Source organism: Aspergillus lentulus (assembly GCF_001445615.1).
Source record: "Aspergillus lentulus DNA, contig: Alt09, strain: IFM 54703, whole genome shotgun sequence".
Lineage (NCBI taxonomy): Eukaryota > Fungi > Ascomycota > Eurotiomycetes > Eurotiales > Aspergillaceae > Aspergillus > Aspergillus lentulus.
Window position 1 is genome coordinate 1,934,915 of NW_028322117.1, and position 16,377 is coordinate 1,951,291.

Below are 16,377 nucleotides of genomic sequence, written 5' to 3' on the forward strand. Positions count from 1 at the left end.
CAAGTCGCACGGGGAAGACTACCTAATCACATTATTACAGCCACGCCGAAATACCCTGCCTTGACGGTCTCAAGCCACACTTGATAATCGGCATTTGTTTGTGCGGCAGATGCAGCTCACTCTGTTGAGATCCGAACCCTCCCGAACTCCGCTCTTTTAGCTACTGCTAATTAGCGGCTGGCATTAAGAAACGCAGCTTTGTAAATCCAATATGAGCCTTACACTTGACAATGGGGCTGGTTTGGCACCGTGGCTCGCCTTGCTCAAGTACTTCACCGGTGATGAACTGATCTGCGTCAGCAACCAAAGAAAGCAAGGGGCACGCGTTCAAATCACCAGATCTTTACATGGATCCACATCAAGATAGCATTTCGTGATATCAAATTCCGGTGACGAATGATTGTCCCCAAGGTGAGTTCCGTTCAAGTCGCTTCGCAGTTCGATTTTCATTATCGAATTGAGATCGAATGGTATTCGTGGGATATTCGACTGGATGCCCGGGCTTATTAGGCCCTGAGCTTTCCCCACAAAGACTGCGAAGAGTTGGCCTGAAGCGCGGTCCAGGGCTACTATATGGCCCGATTCTCTCCATTCGTGCTCCGCACTGGATGCTTTGGGCTTTATGATCAGATATCCCAGCTGCATCAAGTGCAGCGAGCGAGTATCTGTCGGTGACAACCCCGCATTTTCAGGGTCGAGTCGGATCAAACCCAGGGAGGAAGGCGAGTTCGTCGTGTGTTCTCCAGGTCTCACCTCAGAAGAGTCTAGGACATCGACGGGGCAGCGTTGAGGTACCCAGGCCAGCTCTAGCGGTGTATTTTCGGCCGATGATTGAACAACCGGAATATGTTCACCTCCATGCTCGTCTAAGCAATTGGCAAGTCTGGTGAGATCTGAAAGCGATCCAGAACAACCTAAAGCGTGCATTTCGGCAATCAAGCGTTCGCTGCTTTCGTATCCACTACTGTCTCCATCCATCGTAAGAAGAGGCTGCCCGGTCGCATTGTCACTGAGGTCAGATATACTAGTGTGAAGAGATTTCTCGGGCAGCCAGTTGATCCCTAGCCTCTTCTCCATGCGTTCGAGTTGGACTTCGAGTATCTTGAAGTGTTCATACCGGCCACAGAGACGAGATACCGACTCGCAAACTTTTTGATTAGCGAGAAGTACACTCAGATCTTTGAACTCTGATATATATGGAAGGGCGTCATCAGCGCGCTGCGAGATTTCTTCCAGATACGTGGTGGCCCTGGCGACATCTCCTTCCACAACCAGAGCCACTATACAGGAATAGGCATTGTGGAAACGGTGGACGCCTGCTTTGGCCCATAAAAGGTTCAGAACATCGCTCCATAGAGTATGGAGCAATTCGCGGCTCTTTAGCTTGACGAGCAATCTAAAATACCGTCCAATTAACGTTTTTTTCGGTCCAACCCAGAACAATATGGAGTGCAAAGTAACTTCTGAGGCATCACCGACACCCGACTCGCCAGTCACTAGTTTGAGCATCGAACTGGTGTCTGGGTGATCTCCTTGAAGTTCGAAGGATCGGATGGACATGTAAAGCGCATCTACCAGGGCGACACTCGAGGCCAAACCAAACCGCTTAGGGTTGATAGCAAGTAAATCTCTCAGATGTCGTTCGAGAGCAGCTGTAGAATAAGAAAGGCATGCGTAGTGCATCCCCAGTAGGTGCAATTTTCTATGTAGATCCATCTGCATTCTCTGTAGTCTTGAAACGAGTGCATTGATAGCGACAAGGATCTCCGCAGCCGAGTGGTGTCGTTGACAACGTTCCAGCGCCTGCGCCAGAAGGTTACAATGTTCTGCCTGCAGTAATACACAAGCCCCATGTCCATTGATGTGTCTTTCTATGAGTATCTGTAGATGACGAAGATTCCGCACATCATGCTCGAGACCTTTGATAATCACATCCCTATCGAGGCGGGCGACTTTTGGGCGGAGAGAGCTCCACAAAGGTGGAGGTAGAGTAGACTGGGGCCATTCGCCTAAGAACACATCGTTCAAATGGTCGTCCAAGTCCTGCTTTGACACATCTTGTCCCGGCGGGTCTGTAGTTCCTGTCAACGCATACCGAAGAATCTGAGACGGAGTAGGTTCATGGTTTGGGGTTTTTGTTCTAGTAATTGCAGATTCCGCACGATACTGTTGTTGCGATCTGTAGCGTTGTGGGAGGCTGAGATGCTTCAATAGATGGCCAACTCGGCGACACAAAAAGTAAGCCATCTGCCACTCTGCATTGCCAGAAGAATCATAATTCGATAATCTCACCCTGAAATATCGCTGGTGGGAGGGAGATTGGGAGCGTGAGTACACAATACAAGCTATTCTAAAGGCGGTAAGAGGATTGGTGGTCAAGAATACCTGAGCGCTGTCGTCAATTGAATTTCATCATTGGTCCTGCATCCAGCTTCCGTCTATCTCGCCTAGTCTCTATTTACGATTTCTTGAAGACCTACAATATAATTTCGTACCTGGCTCGACGCGTATTTTGAAGAGAACCCCCGAAGGACTTGCGCGACTGCAACGATTATGCCTGCTGAGCGCGTTAACGAAGTGTCTGCGGCCAAGCCTTCCGACGACAACGCCGCTTCAAACCAGACTCAGTCTGATGCAGCTCCTGCTGAGGCAGCAGCTTCGGAAGAGTCTCAACAGAAGACCACATCCGAAAAATCAGAGAGCAAAGAAGATGATGCAGCTGCAAAAGCTCGCCAGCGGCAAGAACGATTCAAGGCCCTTCAAGCTCGTGCTGTGAGTAACCCGGTCGCAACTGTCAACTGATCCACCATTTCAGCTTTTCGCTTGCCTTCTAAAAGTCGTGTATGTGCTGATGCCCAAATAGAAAAATGCAGCTGAGCGCAACCTAAAAGAAACGGCGGCCGAAACCCAGCGTCTAGCCACCGATCCTGCATTGCTCTCTTCATTGTCGCGCAAGCACGCATTTGCATCTCACAACCTTCTCAAAGCAGATACAGAGGCTGCCGGCGAAGACTTTGAGCGTAAGAGAGCCTGGGATTGGACCATCGACGAATCCGAGAAATGGGATCGGCGTATGGAGAAGAAGCAGCGTCACCGCGATGATGTTGCGTTTCAGGACTACACACAGGATGCACGGAAAGTATACAAAAGACAGCTACGCCAAATGCAGCCTGATATGGAGGCCTATGAAAGGGAGAAGCTGGCTGCGATTGAGAGGGCAGCTGCAAATGGTGACTTGGAGATCGTTGAAACCAACGACGGTGAGATGGTTGCGGTCGACAAGAACGGTACTTTCTACTCGACGGCAGATACGATTGGTTTTACGGAGAACAGGCCGGATCGAGCCGGAGTGGACAAATTGGTCACAGATTTGAGAAAGGCCGAAGAGGTCCGACTTAAGAAGCGCAGGGAGCGCCGCGGCGATGAAGAAGCCGACGTCACATATATCAACGAGAAGAACAAACAGTTCAACCAGAAGCTGGCACGATTCTACAATAAGGTATGGCTCTTCACGAAGACTTCGGCTTTACGAACGGAACTAATGCCTTTCAGTACACTACGGAGATTCGTGACAGTTTCGAACGTGGTACAATGATTTGATCCAGTGCTACCTGCTTAGGTCTAATATACAGAGCGGGACTCCTTATTACATCCAAATCGGTGAAGTGCCTAACCTCATCCACCTCTCGGCAGCCGCCTGCCGAGGCAATCACGAAAAACACGAGAGGTTGGATTCAAAGCATGCTTTTTCTCCACGCTTTGGTTGCCAAGTTTTCTATCTGCTTCGTTCCTACCGCGCCCCTAATGGACTCGTCCTCCATTGCTTCCACTACAGCCTCGCCCACAAGATCCACCTGGAAAGGCTTATCGACCATCGCACCGAGGAATCGAAGCCTGTCACCCAAGAGGGCGTTGAATTGAGAGGCAACAAAACCACCCAAGGCTATCGGAAGTGTGAATTTTCTGCTTGAATCATACATGAAGGGCGGTCTGATGAAGATACTTCGCAACTCTGGTAGTTCAGACGCTATGGTCGTCTCAGCTTCTCGCTTCGTCGTGATATATCGACTGGGTAGCATTGGTGCTCCCGAGGCGGCTGATATGTATACGAATGTTGGAACATGTTCGCTGGATGACTCCTTCGCTAGTGCAATGGCTGTTGTTTCCAGTTCGCAGTCAGCTCCGTGCCTTTAGCAAATTGATAGTCCAAAGATATACGAACCAGAATCCCTGTTCATGATCTCATATGTCAACTGCCCGTCTCTCTCCTGAGGCTTCAGCCGCTCTCCATCCCGCCTCGTCAGAGGGTTCTGGCTACCCAGCTTCGACGAGCTGAAAGCTCTCTGTAGGCCGCTGACAATTGGCTCCTTCCCTCGTACCACGCCTTTGTAATCTGCTTCAATTAGGATGCCCATACTATGGACCACGACGTCGGCATCACGCAAGAATGGTTTATATGTGTCAGGCTTAAGTATATCTGCCTTAGCCCATTCAACGGAATTGGCCCATGTTGGTCGATTGTGTGAGCTGGTAACAGTATCCCATCGAGGTTCTCCGGACCGACTATGACGTCTAAGCAGGCACCACCAAGATCAAAAATCGGATTGTGAAAGTATACCTTAGAGATGTGACAGACCAGCCTCTGTTCACCGCTGATTTACAAATACGCGATCCTAATTGAAAGTCAGCCATTAGCATAACGCTATTCAAGAGCGGAAAAATCACCCACCTAAGAAGCCGTTTCCGCCGGCAACTACTACTCGTTTTGAAGCCATTCTGGTAAACGATTGATGACGAGATTGAGTGTTTTGCAATTGCTAGACCATAGGTCAAATGAATAGTAGAAAATATGTCCTTATATGTACCTCATAAGTTCATCAATAAAATTGCTGGAGCTAAGCTAAAGCTACGGAACGCCTGCTTCCGACTATCGTCATCGGCCATCGATCGTTGGTTATCGGACACGTCACGTGCCGATCGAAGGAGGCAGTTTACGGTACAGGTCCGAATAATCAAACCCCGAAGCGTACGTTCCAACAGCCTCGCAAAAGCTCAGCAAATCGCCGCATCTTCAATTATACCTTGAGTTAATATCGCGCAGGATGCCTTCAGCGACTGGAACCAAGCGCGTCAGGGTTCGTGCCAAAGTTGATCTCTTCGATCAGTCGCAATATACTGACCAGTGCTCTTCGCAGGGAGTGTCGATTTTCAGACCGTTCGGTATGTCAAACTTGCCCATTCTCTTGAATTTGTAGGACTCAAGCTTCTAACGCTTTGCAGTTTTTGGCAGCGAAGCGCGGCCGTTCGACCCTGAGAAGAAACCCCCTCATGTCCCAGCAGATCACACCCACCAGTGGCGCGTATTTGTGAAAGGAGTCAATGACGAAGACATTTCCTACTGGCTGAAGAAAGTTCAGTTCAAACTACACGAGACATACGCGCAGAATGTACGCACCATCGAGCAGCCACCGTTTGAGGTGACCGAGACTGGCTGGGGTGAATTCGAAATCCAAATCAAGCTCTACTTCGTGCCGGAGTCCGGCGAGAAACCACAGACACTATGGCATAGTTTGAAACTACACCCGTTCGGGCCCGGCGCGGAGGTCAAGAAAGAGCGCAGAGAGGTGGTGATCAGCCAGAACTACGAGGAGGTTGTATTCAACGAGCCCATGGAACCGTTCTACGACCTCCTCACAGGAGGACCTGCCTCCCAGCAAACGCAGAAGGGCAAGGGAGGGAAGAATACAAAGCAAGCCGCGCAGCAGCGTGGAGGTCGGACCGCCGAAATACCTCAGAATGAAACCCCGGAGAACCCCTACAGCAGGACGACTGAGAATAAGGAGCTGGATCGTTTAGAAGCGGCCAACAAGACGGTTGAGCAAATGATCAAGGAAGAAAGAGAGCGTCTGATCGAGCGCGAAAAGAAGCTGGCCGAGCTACGAGAAAGCGAAGGCATCCCTACCAACACTAAGAAGAGATGATCGTCCTTTGCCCCCCGGATACCCACTAAAACAGATGCTCGCTTCGACTCTTGGGTCATCACGCATGCCAATCTATCCACTTGCTACGAGGTCTCAGCGACATGCTCCCTGCATGTTCTTCGTGCCCAGGATCACCTCGTTCCTTTGGCACCCTCTCCTCCGCCTCTATCCACCCAGTGCCCGGGGCCACCGACAGACGGATACCTTACATGAGTATGCAGTCATAGACCCAATTGAAGGCTCTAAGGTTGGCACATGCGCATCGGCCCAATCATCGTCGCATGGTCGCTAGTTTCAGCGCAATTGAGCTTCTCCAATGAGTTGGCATGAGATACTGGAATCAATCACGACAAGTCTAGGGAGTCAACGTTTGTAATTTACCTTCTAAGCCTTCGGGTGCATAACACCTATGTCAGTCAGGTCGTTACTCTCATGCTTGCAAAATCCCTCTCAAGAAATGTTCCTCGCGTCAAGATACTGCCATTGATCATTGGATAGCTGTCTTGTGGCCAAGTAGCCAACCCATCAAACGATTGTCCCACTTCACGTCAGACTCAAAAAAAACACGAAGATGTAGGGCCGCCTTGAAGCTGGATCTAACTTTCAACTGATCATATTGTTCCCCTTGCATATTATTAAATGGTCACATGGGTTAATAGATTGGCTTTCCGCTTCCGTATCCGCCTCCGGACACATTGTCCAAGGTCCACCCATAACCGCTTTTTGCCGGCTTGTCTTCGGAGTTCGGATGTCATAGAAAGTTATTTGTCATGACATATTTGCGAAGAATGTGTGTGCCAAGTTTAACTACAGGTATGGTATGCGAGCGGTTGGTATTAAAGCTGAGTTTTTATTCAAATGAATAAAGATGAAGTGATTTATGTACAAACCCTAACGCCGTGCTCCGCGCTCTACAAAGAAGTAGGAATATCTACTCTCTACTCATTAATGATTGCCTCTGGTGAAAAATCCCACCTCAATCAGTATATTTGGCCGCAGCTTTTGTCGTATCCCGAGTCTGTTTCAAGAATGGGATAAGGTCGGTTCCTCCTGTACCACTGTATCCTGCTGGAGTGTCCTTCGAACGTGTGACCTGATGCGCTGCTGTCACGGTTGCCAGATTGACTTGCGCGGACGGAGTTTGGGTTGGTTTTGTCCTCGAAGGCGTGATAATGTATCGTGAGACCATCTGAATATGCTTATCCCGGAATGCGCCAACAGCCATGACTGCCGTGTTGTATGCGTTCCTGACCTCTGTATCTGCTTTGTAGCTCATGGCGAATTGGCGCACGTTCGAGGTTCGAATCATCATCTCCAGGAAGCGTCGGTGAGGGCCAGGCATGTAGTTTCGCATATCCTACGTCGAGGATAGTCAGTTCCTGGCTCGACTTTGGATAAGGAGCTCAGTAAGAGTAAATGCGTACCTGAATGTAGCCAATCTTAGGCTTGGACTGAGATGTGTTGTTCATCTTTGCTTCCCCCGTGGCTGAATGCTCCACACCCAAAAAGATATCGAATGTTTGGATTAGTGAGCTCTGCGCATTGCTTCCCCCACTGTACTGATGCCACTCTCCGTGGTCTCCCAGATCATAAAAAACACCCTGGGGCAGTCCAGCCGAGGCCATGTTTTTGCTACCAGCCAAGTAAGGGCGAAGCTGATAGAAGAAGACGTGTGGGTTGCACTTTTCATACATCCTCTCCAGAATTTCGCCAAGCTCTTTCAGGCCATCACTCAATTGATAAAGTAGAGTTGTGACTCTTTGATGGTCAGCCAGGTTCGCTGCATATATGGCGTTGAGCATCAGGGTGATCAAATCCGCTCCTTTGGCTTCGATAGCAACAGAGATCATGAAGAACCATTCCTCGTCCTTGGTACCGGTGAATGTTGTGATGATAGACAGGTTGTCTGGTTCAGTGAGATCAATATCAGGGGAAGAGACTTTGAAGTTCCAGAGGTTCAAAGCGGCATAGGTAGCACATGGTGGTAGCTCTAAATGCTTTGAGATCTCCAGAATGGGACACGACACTGCTGGTGGGAGAACCTAGAGAGCCATGAGAAAGCTGCAATCATATAACGACAAAGGACACATACGTCTTTCGGCCGTTCACCTCCCCAGATATATGCATGAGTGATAAAAGCAAGCACAACATATGCTCGCCGCCATTCTGATTCTTCGTGCAGCCTGGAAGTTGAGAGGATGGGAAGACTGTCAACCGCTTGCCGTACATTTCCCGCTGCGAGCCGGGCTGGTAGATCCGCGACAACTTCCTCCCACGGGGAGTAGTATGGATCCTTCAGTTTTTGCAGAGGAAGGGTGTCTGGAAGAAACCCATTTCGAAGAGAAACGCAGAACTGGTCAAGCACGATTTCCGGTGTGTTAAGCATGGCGAGGGCTTGTTCAAACAGTATGAGAAATGAGTGGCCAATTGTGCAAGTGACTTTATAGGCAGAGATTCTGGTAATGAGCTTTAGAAATAGGAATATTCTCTCTGCCCATGTCGAAGCCAGAATATATGGGAAGGAACTGGTCGGGCGGAAGAGGGCCGGATCCAACCCGGAACGATAACTTGGTGGAATGAGCTCAGGAAACAGTAAGGAGGTAATGAGGTAATGTGATATCCAAAGCATGGACAGGGCGGCTTGTGAGATCACATCACCATACCAGTAATTGAAAGCCAATATTGCGGATATCATTTTGACAATCATTCCTTCCACGAGCACGGATTCCGAGGCGGAAACGGATAAGTATCCCGCTTCCGCCGGGGTCGATGGAATCACCTCGAGACCACGTATAAAGCAAGGAGTGAGTGTCGGACATGTTGTCACGATCACAATCATTTTGCTTTGATTTCACATCACAGCACGGGTGCCACATCCTCATCCATCATGTCTACCAACGGCACACTATCCAAGCCTGAGTTCCCTGCCACTGCGGCAAGCAAGGAGTATGCGGCCTCTCTGGACGCTGCAGACCCGCTCGCAGGCTTTCGAGAGAAATTCATCATCCCATCAAAGGCAAACATTGCCTCCACCAAACTGGCGAAGCCTGGTAAGTACGATTATTCCCCAAATAACCGCTCATCGTCGTTGAGAACCTCCCTCAGGCCTTTCATCAGAACCATGTATCTACTTCTGTGGCAATTCCCTTGGTATTCAGCCCAAAGCCACCCAGAAATATTTGGAGGCGCAACTGGACACATGGTCGTCCATTGGCGTCTGTGGTCACTTCACCAAGATCGAAGACTCCCCATTAAAGGAATGGCAGAATCTGGCTGAGCAGGCTGCCGAGTCTATGTCGAAGATCGTGGGGGCGGCGCCCGAGGAAGTCGCAGCAATGGGTACATTAACAATGAATCTGCACTTGTTGCTCGCAAGCTTTTATAAGCCAACTGCAACCAAGCGTAAGATCCTGATGGACTGGAAGGCGTTTCCCAGCGATCATGTGAGTATGATAGCGTCGCAATACCCGCGTGAGTTATGCTAACCTGTCACCAGTATGCCATTGAATCCCATGTTGCCTGGCACCATCTAGATCCTCAGGAGACCATGGTGCTCATCGGCCCTGATGAGGGCACATACGAGATCTCAACGGAGAAGATCTTGTCTTACATCGATCAGCATGCAGACGAGGCAGCTCTCATCCTGCTTCCGGGAATCCAGTACTACACTGGGCAATTATTCGACATCCCAAAGATCACCGAATATGCGCACTCACGAGGGCTTATTGTCGGATGGGATTTGGCTCATGCCTACGCCAATGTCCAGCTAAAGCTACACGACTGGGACGTCGATTTTGCAGCTTGGTGCACTTACAAATACGGCAACGCCGGCCCCGGGGCAATGGCAGGCCTCTTTGTCCATGAGAAACATGGACAAGTCGACTACAGCGAAGGAGAGGATGCGCCAAAGTTCCGACACCGTCTGACTGGGTGGTATGGAGGCGATAAATCAGTGCGATTCAAGATGGACAATAGTGAGTTCTAGTCTTTCGCGCAGTCGACTTGACCCTATTCAGTTCTAATGTCAGAGCAGAGTTCAAACCAATCCCTGGGGCGGGTGGTTACCAGATTTCGAACCCTTCGGCGATCGATCTTGCATGCTTGTGCGCTGCTCTGTCGGTGTTTGATGAGACTTCCATGGCTGAGCTGCGCAAGAAATCTGTCTTGATGACGGCATATCTCGAGTACCTGCTGTTAAATGACACCACGGACGAGTCGCGGCAATTCCAAATTATCACACCTTCCGATCCTGCCGCTCGAGGTGCTCAGCTCAGTCTTCTGCTTAAGCCTGGGCTATTGCACAAGGTAGCTCATCGACTGCAGGAAGCAGGGATTATTTGCGACAAGAGAGAACCAGGAGTTGTCCGCGTCGCACCTGTTCCATTGTACAACACTTTCACTGAGATCTGGGTGTTCGTTCAGCAACTCAAGGCAGCTCTGGAAGAATGAATTTTGCCAAGCTGTCATCTTCAAGACTCAACTGTAACGTGATACGATTTTCGGTTACTCCATCGTTTGAACTCTTATTCATATGGCGAATTTCTATGGCGAATTCCGCAAGAAAAATGAGGATAGAAGAATACCCAAGATGATTATTTAACAGCTTGTCCATTTCAACGAGCCCACTCGTATCAGAAATCTCATAGGAGAGTGTAGCTCCAATCCCATATATCTGCCTGGCCTTCCGATGACGAATTTTTGTTTTCAATTTGCGCCTCAGCCGTTCTGAATCAGAGGCTTCTTTGTTTTCGAGCCATTTCTGTTATTGTCCGAGGGGGGTAAGGTCTTTGAAGCCTGGGGGGTTGGGTCGTATTCGTTTCGATGCCCAAATATAGGAAGGTGACCATCAACGACAATACAAAGCATGTCTCTTCTCCAATTCTGACCGATATTAACCATTTCGTTGAACCAAGGTTGCAAATTTAAACTCCTCTTCTGGATATACTCATTGCTATCGTGTCAATATAATTGACCCGCAATCGTGGACAGAACGCGCATCACACTTGATATCTAGTTTGCTACCAACAATTAATTCCGCGCCTTTGCCAGCATGATTTCCTGGCACTGCATGACTAGCCAGGAGGCCTTTTGGAACGAGATTAGTACTTATCAATCTTGCCCTCCGCTATCGTATGTGGATCCTGATCGGGTTACCCATACGAATGCGAGCCTTGACCAGGCGACCTCCACATATGGCGGCTGGTACAATGTTCCACGATTTGCAGGAGACAGTCTCATGCCTGGGTACGCGCAAATCATTGCGTTAAAGGGCGATTCCCCAATCCAGGGCCGGCTTCATGCTTTGCCATTGATACTATTTGCGTTGTTAGGCATCAGTCAGTAGACTCAATACTTATGAGAGTCAGTTCCTAAAGTATTTTCAATGTCCAAAGCGAGATCTACTGTTGTTCTACCTCCGTTGGACAAGCTTCCGGCATTAAAGATCGAGGACCGCCCCTATCAGATCCTACCCTCTCATAAATCAAAATGAACTTCGCAATTGAGAACCACCCTAAGATCAAGCTGCGGCTCCATATCATCATTGGCGTCTTACTTTTCCTAAACTTCGTCCTGATAATTGCACGCATAGCGGATAAGGGTACGCCCAAGACCAGGTCAAACACCTGGGGTATTGTCGTTGTGAGTGTACCCTTGTTTCTTCTGCGGCTTGATCGATGTCCGGAACAGCTAGTTGCAGCTCAAAGGCTGACCCGAGACGTCGAGCTCTTCAGTGCCTCAAGGCCGCCGTCTTCCTGGCTTACCAGGTCGTCACGGCTCATGTAGAGCGGCTCAAGCGCTGGGCGAGTGCGAAGGCGTACATGATCCTCAATGTTATCGACACCGTTTTCTGGTTTGCTCTTTTCATCATCACCATCCTGGGAACGAACGGCGCACATAGTACGAGCAGCCGGGCGCTTGGTGGCGTTGTCGCCACGATAAGTATGATCTTGTGGTATGTGAGCCTCTATCAGGGAGGTGTCGTGATCATCAATGCTTACTGGAGGCGTACTTTCAAGTAGAAGTGCTGATTATTGAGCTGCTACAGTGGAATCGTTGGCTTCCTCACTTTCATCTGTATTCGCGGATGGAGATACTTCAAACAATATGGCGTCCTTCCAGGCACGTTTAAAGGATCGAACTAAGGGTCCAATTGATCATGATGCTAACAACGGCTCTGCGTATGATGCTTCTCAAATAAGAGTGATCTTGCATGCTGCAATGAGATATGAGGAAGACATGTTTGAATTTGAAGGGTTCGATGTGTTTAGGTGTCTTAAGTTCGGCAGAAGTTAGTTCAGTGTCTCACGTAGAAGGCACTTGTATGTATGTATACAGATGAGCCAGCAGGGTGAATCAAAAATTCCCAATTCCTTCTCTATTATCGCTGCCACGCAAGAACTCTTGTCCCTGGGAGAAGAAGTTTGTGGCCAAGATAGATAGCTCATCGTTGAAGAAATCTGGTTGGCGCGGGGAAATTGCCGAGCCCATGGCATAGTGTGACCCAACCGGAAGTGCAGGTTGAAAGCCATATTCAGACATTCGTGACCCTGGATATGATTGTTCGGAGTGCGAATTTAGGCGAGTGGGTTCCGGTAGAGGAGACGTCTGTGATACTTCCGTGTCAATGGTAGGCGGTTCACTGTATAACGAATCGCCGAACAAGCGACGAGCAGAGCCCGTATCCCTGTTAAACGAATATTCGAGGATTTCCCAAAATCGGGACAGGTCTATCAGTAGGCTCTTATTCTGAGCCCGTGGCTCAGGTTGATAAGTAGCTGAAACAGCGCCTTCCAGTCGTTGTAACTTATCCGCCTGTATGGTGAATAGCAATGTTAGTCAACTCATGCCTCGTAGGATAGGTGAGAATCGCTGACCAGTTGCGCCATGTGAGGCCACCTCTGCCCAATGGTTTCCACGAACTTGACACATCTATAAAAGCGATCGCGCTTCTCTTGTCGGATGGTTTTATCTTCAGTAAAACTCAACTGTAGCTCGATGGTCGCCACCACAGCGGCGCTGTACCCTAGCAGTGGATCTGACACGATGAAGTTTTTCTCTTCAAAGTAGTTTATGAAATGAATGATCCAGGTGGTATGTGAAGATATAAGGTCCGAAGTGTGTTGCAAGAATATCTCTGGAATAGAGTTCCGGAAGTTCCTCAGGCTCAGAGACAGCAGAAGCGGATGATTGAGGAGACAGAGGTTTGTATGATAGAGAAATTGGTTCAGAAACCACGGACCCCAGTATCCTCGGTTGGCTTGAAGCTCCTCAGCTGTCCTCTCGCTGAGATTAGCCGGTTTGAATCGATGGATGTAAGGCATTCGTGTTTCCAGGTCCATTTGCAGCGTGATAATTTTGGAGTACTCTGATTGTGAGGACCACGGTGGGACACTGCTCGGCCGGCCGTGGCGACGAACATATCTCGTGGTTTTGGCGAAGACCTCGCTTAGAATGATCACATACGCAATGATCCCCTGGTCTTCCATACCAGTAGACCGAACCTCATCAGCTGCACTGCTCGGCGAGAACGGCGAATGAGGGCGCTCAGGGCTTTGTGGGAACGGAGGAAAGCTCCCATCAGGGAACCCCATGCTGTCAAATTCAACACCATGAAAGCGCTTCGAAAGGCAGATGCTCCAAAAGCAGCGTCGCCGCTCTTCGCGGACCACCGCGGACAACGTAGCGTGCGTTTCGGAGCCCAGATTGGCACATTGGGCCAAGTTCATCGCAAGGCTACTGTGAATGCTCGAGCGATGTGTGTTGCCGTCTGAAACGGGTTAGACTCAATTGCCGTTGACTCAAGTACTAGACTTACTGGTAAAGTCGATCAAACTTAGAAGGCAGAGACACTGTAGGGTAGATAATTCAACCGGGCCCTCTGAAACCCTCCTCATGACCAGTCCTCTGGCTACCTCTGTGTAGCCGCTCACAAGAGTTGCAAGGTCATTCAACCCCTGGCAGTCTTCGCCAGAGAATCGTATACTCAATGCGAGTATAGCGTAGAGGATTTCGGGATCTCGAGTGCTGAGGCTGCTAAGAAAACTGTCTCTGTGAAAAAGAGGAAGAGGCTGGGACTCGCAGTATAGTAGATACAATTCTGCCACTGCGAGCACTTTCTCCCAGGTCGGAAGTGGAGTAATGGCACTGATCATCGATGAGGTGATAGGGCCGCTCAAAGTACTCGGTCGAAGAGACAAGTCGTTCGTCCTCTGTTGTTCGTCCCTCGAGCTATTTCGTCTAATTGGAATTATCAGTCACTGATCGGGTCTCACACAAGTGTAGGAATCGCAGTACTCTAGAGCATCAAGAACTTTACCCATCTTCGACTCCAGGCTCCCGAGACGATCCTCCTGGGGCACAGTCAACGAAAAAGAACGCGACCGGATTCGTACAGAGAAGCGAGCTCACCAATGTTCGACTAATTCGCACTTCCGGGGCATCAGCAGCAGTAAAAGTATCGACGGAGGGTGATCCGTCTGGAGTAGCATGCGGCAGTGACCTGCGTCTTTCTCCAGCGTATGCGCATCTCTGGCGCAATCGTGCGCAGAGCGAGCAAACCGGCTGCTCACCAGGGCATTTTGCCTTTTTGCGCCTATGGAATTGTGAGCCAGCATGTCGAGTCTCGAAAAAAGATGGGCAGGTTTACCTGCATGGTTCGCATGCTTGCCGTACGCGTTTGCTTGGTCGCTCAAGAGATGTTCGGTTCATCTCAGAGCAGACCGGGTTAGACTTGTGGAGTTGACCGGATTATACGTTGTGTTCACCGTGTCAGTAGACAAACCATTCTCGAAATCTCGTATGAGCTGCCTACGGAAGCGCTCTGTGGCATTTTCTCCCACAGAAGTGAAACTTCTTCAATTATTTGTGTATAACTGGAATCTTGTCGCGCAAGTCCCTCTAAGTATTTGATCAGTCGCCTAGTTGATCCATGTTAATGTTCAGAGCGGATACCTGGGGTTGTATCCCATATCCGCTCGGTTGATTACTAATCCCACCTTGACGATATCACAGGAACGAGCAACATGGCTGGGAGATATCGGGATGGGGGCTCAATCGTATATGGCTACAAAGTTGGAATCTCACGTCTATTAGTAAGCGTACAATACATGAAGGGCATCTGGTAGATGGCATCTCGGAGTATGAAAACCGAGAATGGCGAGCATCTGTTTCAAGGACTTCTTCTGTAAGATCGATGAAGCGATATTCGATGGCATTGAGTACATAAGACCGGCTTGTCATAGCTCCCGTTGGAATAATTCGACGAATCATTTGAACAGACTGATCAACTCCTCCATTGATACCCTGGCTGATCTTATATACAAGGTTATGATATTTCCTCTCAAACCAGCACGTCTGTCGAAATAGAAATACACCGCTAATGGATCCAGGAGAGGCTAGTCCATGTATTTGATCTGAAATTGGCGAAGATTTATCTAGTTCTTGCCGAACCAGGTCTTGTGGCCCTATTTGAATGTCAGTCCACGACTGTGCATAAGCCGCGAGAATAACCGGCTCCAGGGACATCGCAACGGGCGAGGGATACTAACAAGGACCATGCGGCACATGGCATAGGTGGTGGCTAAAGCGAGTTAGCTACGGATGACTCCTTCGAGGCGCGACAGAACTCACCAATGCCCAACCCGTAAACGGAGATGAGGTAGGGGTACATGATGTACTTGCTACGCTCGGTCTTCAAGGAAGAAAGTACCAGTCAGCAAAATTCACAGTCATTCCAATGTAAATGCTTCAATCCCCGGACTAACTGACCTTCCACCACTGACGCTTGCCATCGTGCTGCTGGAAGAGACGCTGGTAGTAAGGAACACGGTTCTCGCGGAACACGAATCTAGGAATCCCAGGCAAAAGGAGTCAGTAAAATAACGGGCGCAATTGGGTATTCCGAGGAGAAGTTGGCAGATTGCCGACAGGAATTGGATGGCCATAGGCGATCATCCCACCCGAGTCGAGATGATGCTACCGGTTGAGTAGGAATTGAATCAGAACGAACGTACCCAGCCATGCGGGGAACAGTGCGGAACATCTTGACGGTATGCAGATGCTATATCGCAGCTTCTAAATGAGGTAGACAAGTTTGGTGGGAGAAGGAAGACCAGCAACAATGATCAGTCGATGCCGTGAAGTGTGGATCCGGATTTGGAGCTGCAAGTCAAGCCTCATGTGACTTTCCTCGTTCTTCCGCCAATTCGGATTGAGTGCTTAGTAATGATCACATGACTTGTATTCATCTCTATCTCTATCACGATTCCAAAGAAGTATCTGTCAGTGTACAGTTGAGAGTTCTATGCGAAACGATTAGGGCCTTTCATCTATCTGTCGCTTATTCTCAATGGTCTCTATCTGTCGATTCTTGGACTACCGATGAGGAGGATGCCCA

At 49.3% G+C, this 16,377-nt stretch overlaps 8 protein-coding genes across 8 annotated transcripts; 4 read left to right on the forward strand and 4 right to left on the reverse strand.

Annotated features, from left to right (window-relative positions):
- Positions 1-327: 327 nt before the first annotated feature.
- ALT_5458 (uncharacterized protein) lies at positions 328-1,683 on the reverse strand (the record flags this gene model as incomplete). Its single annotated transcript, XM_033554787.2, has 1 exon — positions 328-1,683. One exon carries the CDS (start codon positions 1,681-1,683, stop codon positions 328-330), a length of 1,356 nt encoding a protein of 451 aa, XP_033410678.2.
- Positions 1,684-2,553: 870 nt separating this feature from the next.
- ALT_5459 (pre-mRNA-splicing factor SYF2) lies at positions 2,554-3,600 on the forward strand (the record flags this gene model as incomplete). The annotated part of the gene is made up of 3 exons (XM_033554786.2): positions 2,554-2,772; positions 2,864-3,499; positions 3,553-3,600. The coding sequence occupies 3 exons, from the start codon at positions 2,554-2,556 to the stop codon at positions 3,598-3,600; spliced, it is 903 nt and encodes a 300-aa protein (XP_033410677.2).
- A 134-nt stretch (positions 3,601-3,734) lies between these two features.
- Positions 3,735-4,775, reverse strand: horA (ubiquinone biosynthesis protein COQ11; the record flags this gene model as incomplete). Its single annotated transcript, XM_033554785.2, has 4 exons — positions 3,735-4,156; positions 4,223-4,563; positions 4,619-4,673; positions 4,730-4,775. 4 exons carry the CDS (start codon positions 4,773-4,775, stop codon positions 3,735-3,737), a joined length of 864 nt encoding a protein of 287 aa, XP_033410676.2.
- A 327-nt stretch (positions 4,776-5,102) lies between these two features.
- Positions 5,103-5,981, forward strand: yaf9 (YEATS domain-containing protein YAF9; the record flags this gene model as incomplete). Its single annotated transcript, XM_089599916.1, has 2 exons — positions 5,103-5,220; positions 5,281-5,981. The coding sequence occupies 2 exons, from the start codon at positions 5,103-5,105 to the stop codon at positions 5,979-5,981; spliced, it is 819 nt and encodes a 272-aa protein (XP_089455793.1).
- Positions 5,982-6,957: 976 nt separating this feature from the next.
- Positions 6,958-8,367, reverse strand: ALT_5462 (indoleamine 2,3-dioxygenase; the record flags this gene model as incomplete). Its single annotated transcript, XM_033554783.2, has 3 exons — positions 6,958-7,338; positions 7,406-8,023; positions 8,074-8,367. 3 exons carry the CDS (start codon positions 8,365-8,367, stop codon positions 6,958-6,960), a joined length of 1,293 nt encoding a protein of 430 aa, XP_033410674.2.
- A 501-nt stretch (positions 8,368-8,868) lies between these two features.
- On the forward strand, positions 8,869-10,430 carry ALT_5463 (kynureninase; the record flags this gene model as incomplete). The annotated part of the gene is made up of 4 exons (XM_033554782.1): positions 8,869-9,031; positions 9,087-9,424; positions 9,478-9,955; positions 10,015-10,430. 4 exons carry the CDS (start codon positions 8,869-8,871, stop codon positions 10,428-10,430), a joined length of 1,395 nt encoding a protein of 464 aa, XP_033410673.1.
- Positions 10,431-11,468: 1,038 nt separating this feature from the next.
- ALT_5464 (uncharacterized protein) lies at positions 11,469-12,001 on the forward strand (the record flags this gene model as incomplete). Its single annotated transcript, XM_033554781.1, has 2 exons — positions 11,469-11,621; positions 11,687-12,001. The coding sequence occupies 2 exons, from the start codon at positions 11,469-11,471 to the stop codon at positions 11,999-12,001; spliced, it is 468 nt and encodes a 155-aa protein (XP_033410672.1).
- A 3,414-nt stretch (positions 12,002-15,415) lies between these two features.
- ALT_5465 (cytochrome c oxidase subunit 7) lies at positions 15,416-16,023 on the reverse strand (the record flags this gene model as incomplete). The annotated part of the gene is made up of 5 exons (XM_033554779.2): positions 15,416-15,445; positions 15,530-15,561; positions 15,612-15,672; positions 15,750-15,828; positions 15,995-16,023. The coding sequence occupies 5 exons, from the start codon at positions 16,021-16,023 to the stop codon at positions 15,416-15,418; spliced, it is 231 nt and encodes a 76-aa protein (XP_033410670.1).
- Between the last annotated feature and the right edge of the window lie 354 nt (positions 16,024-16,377).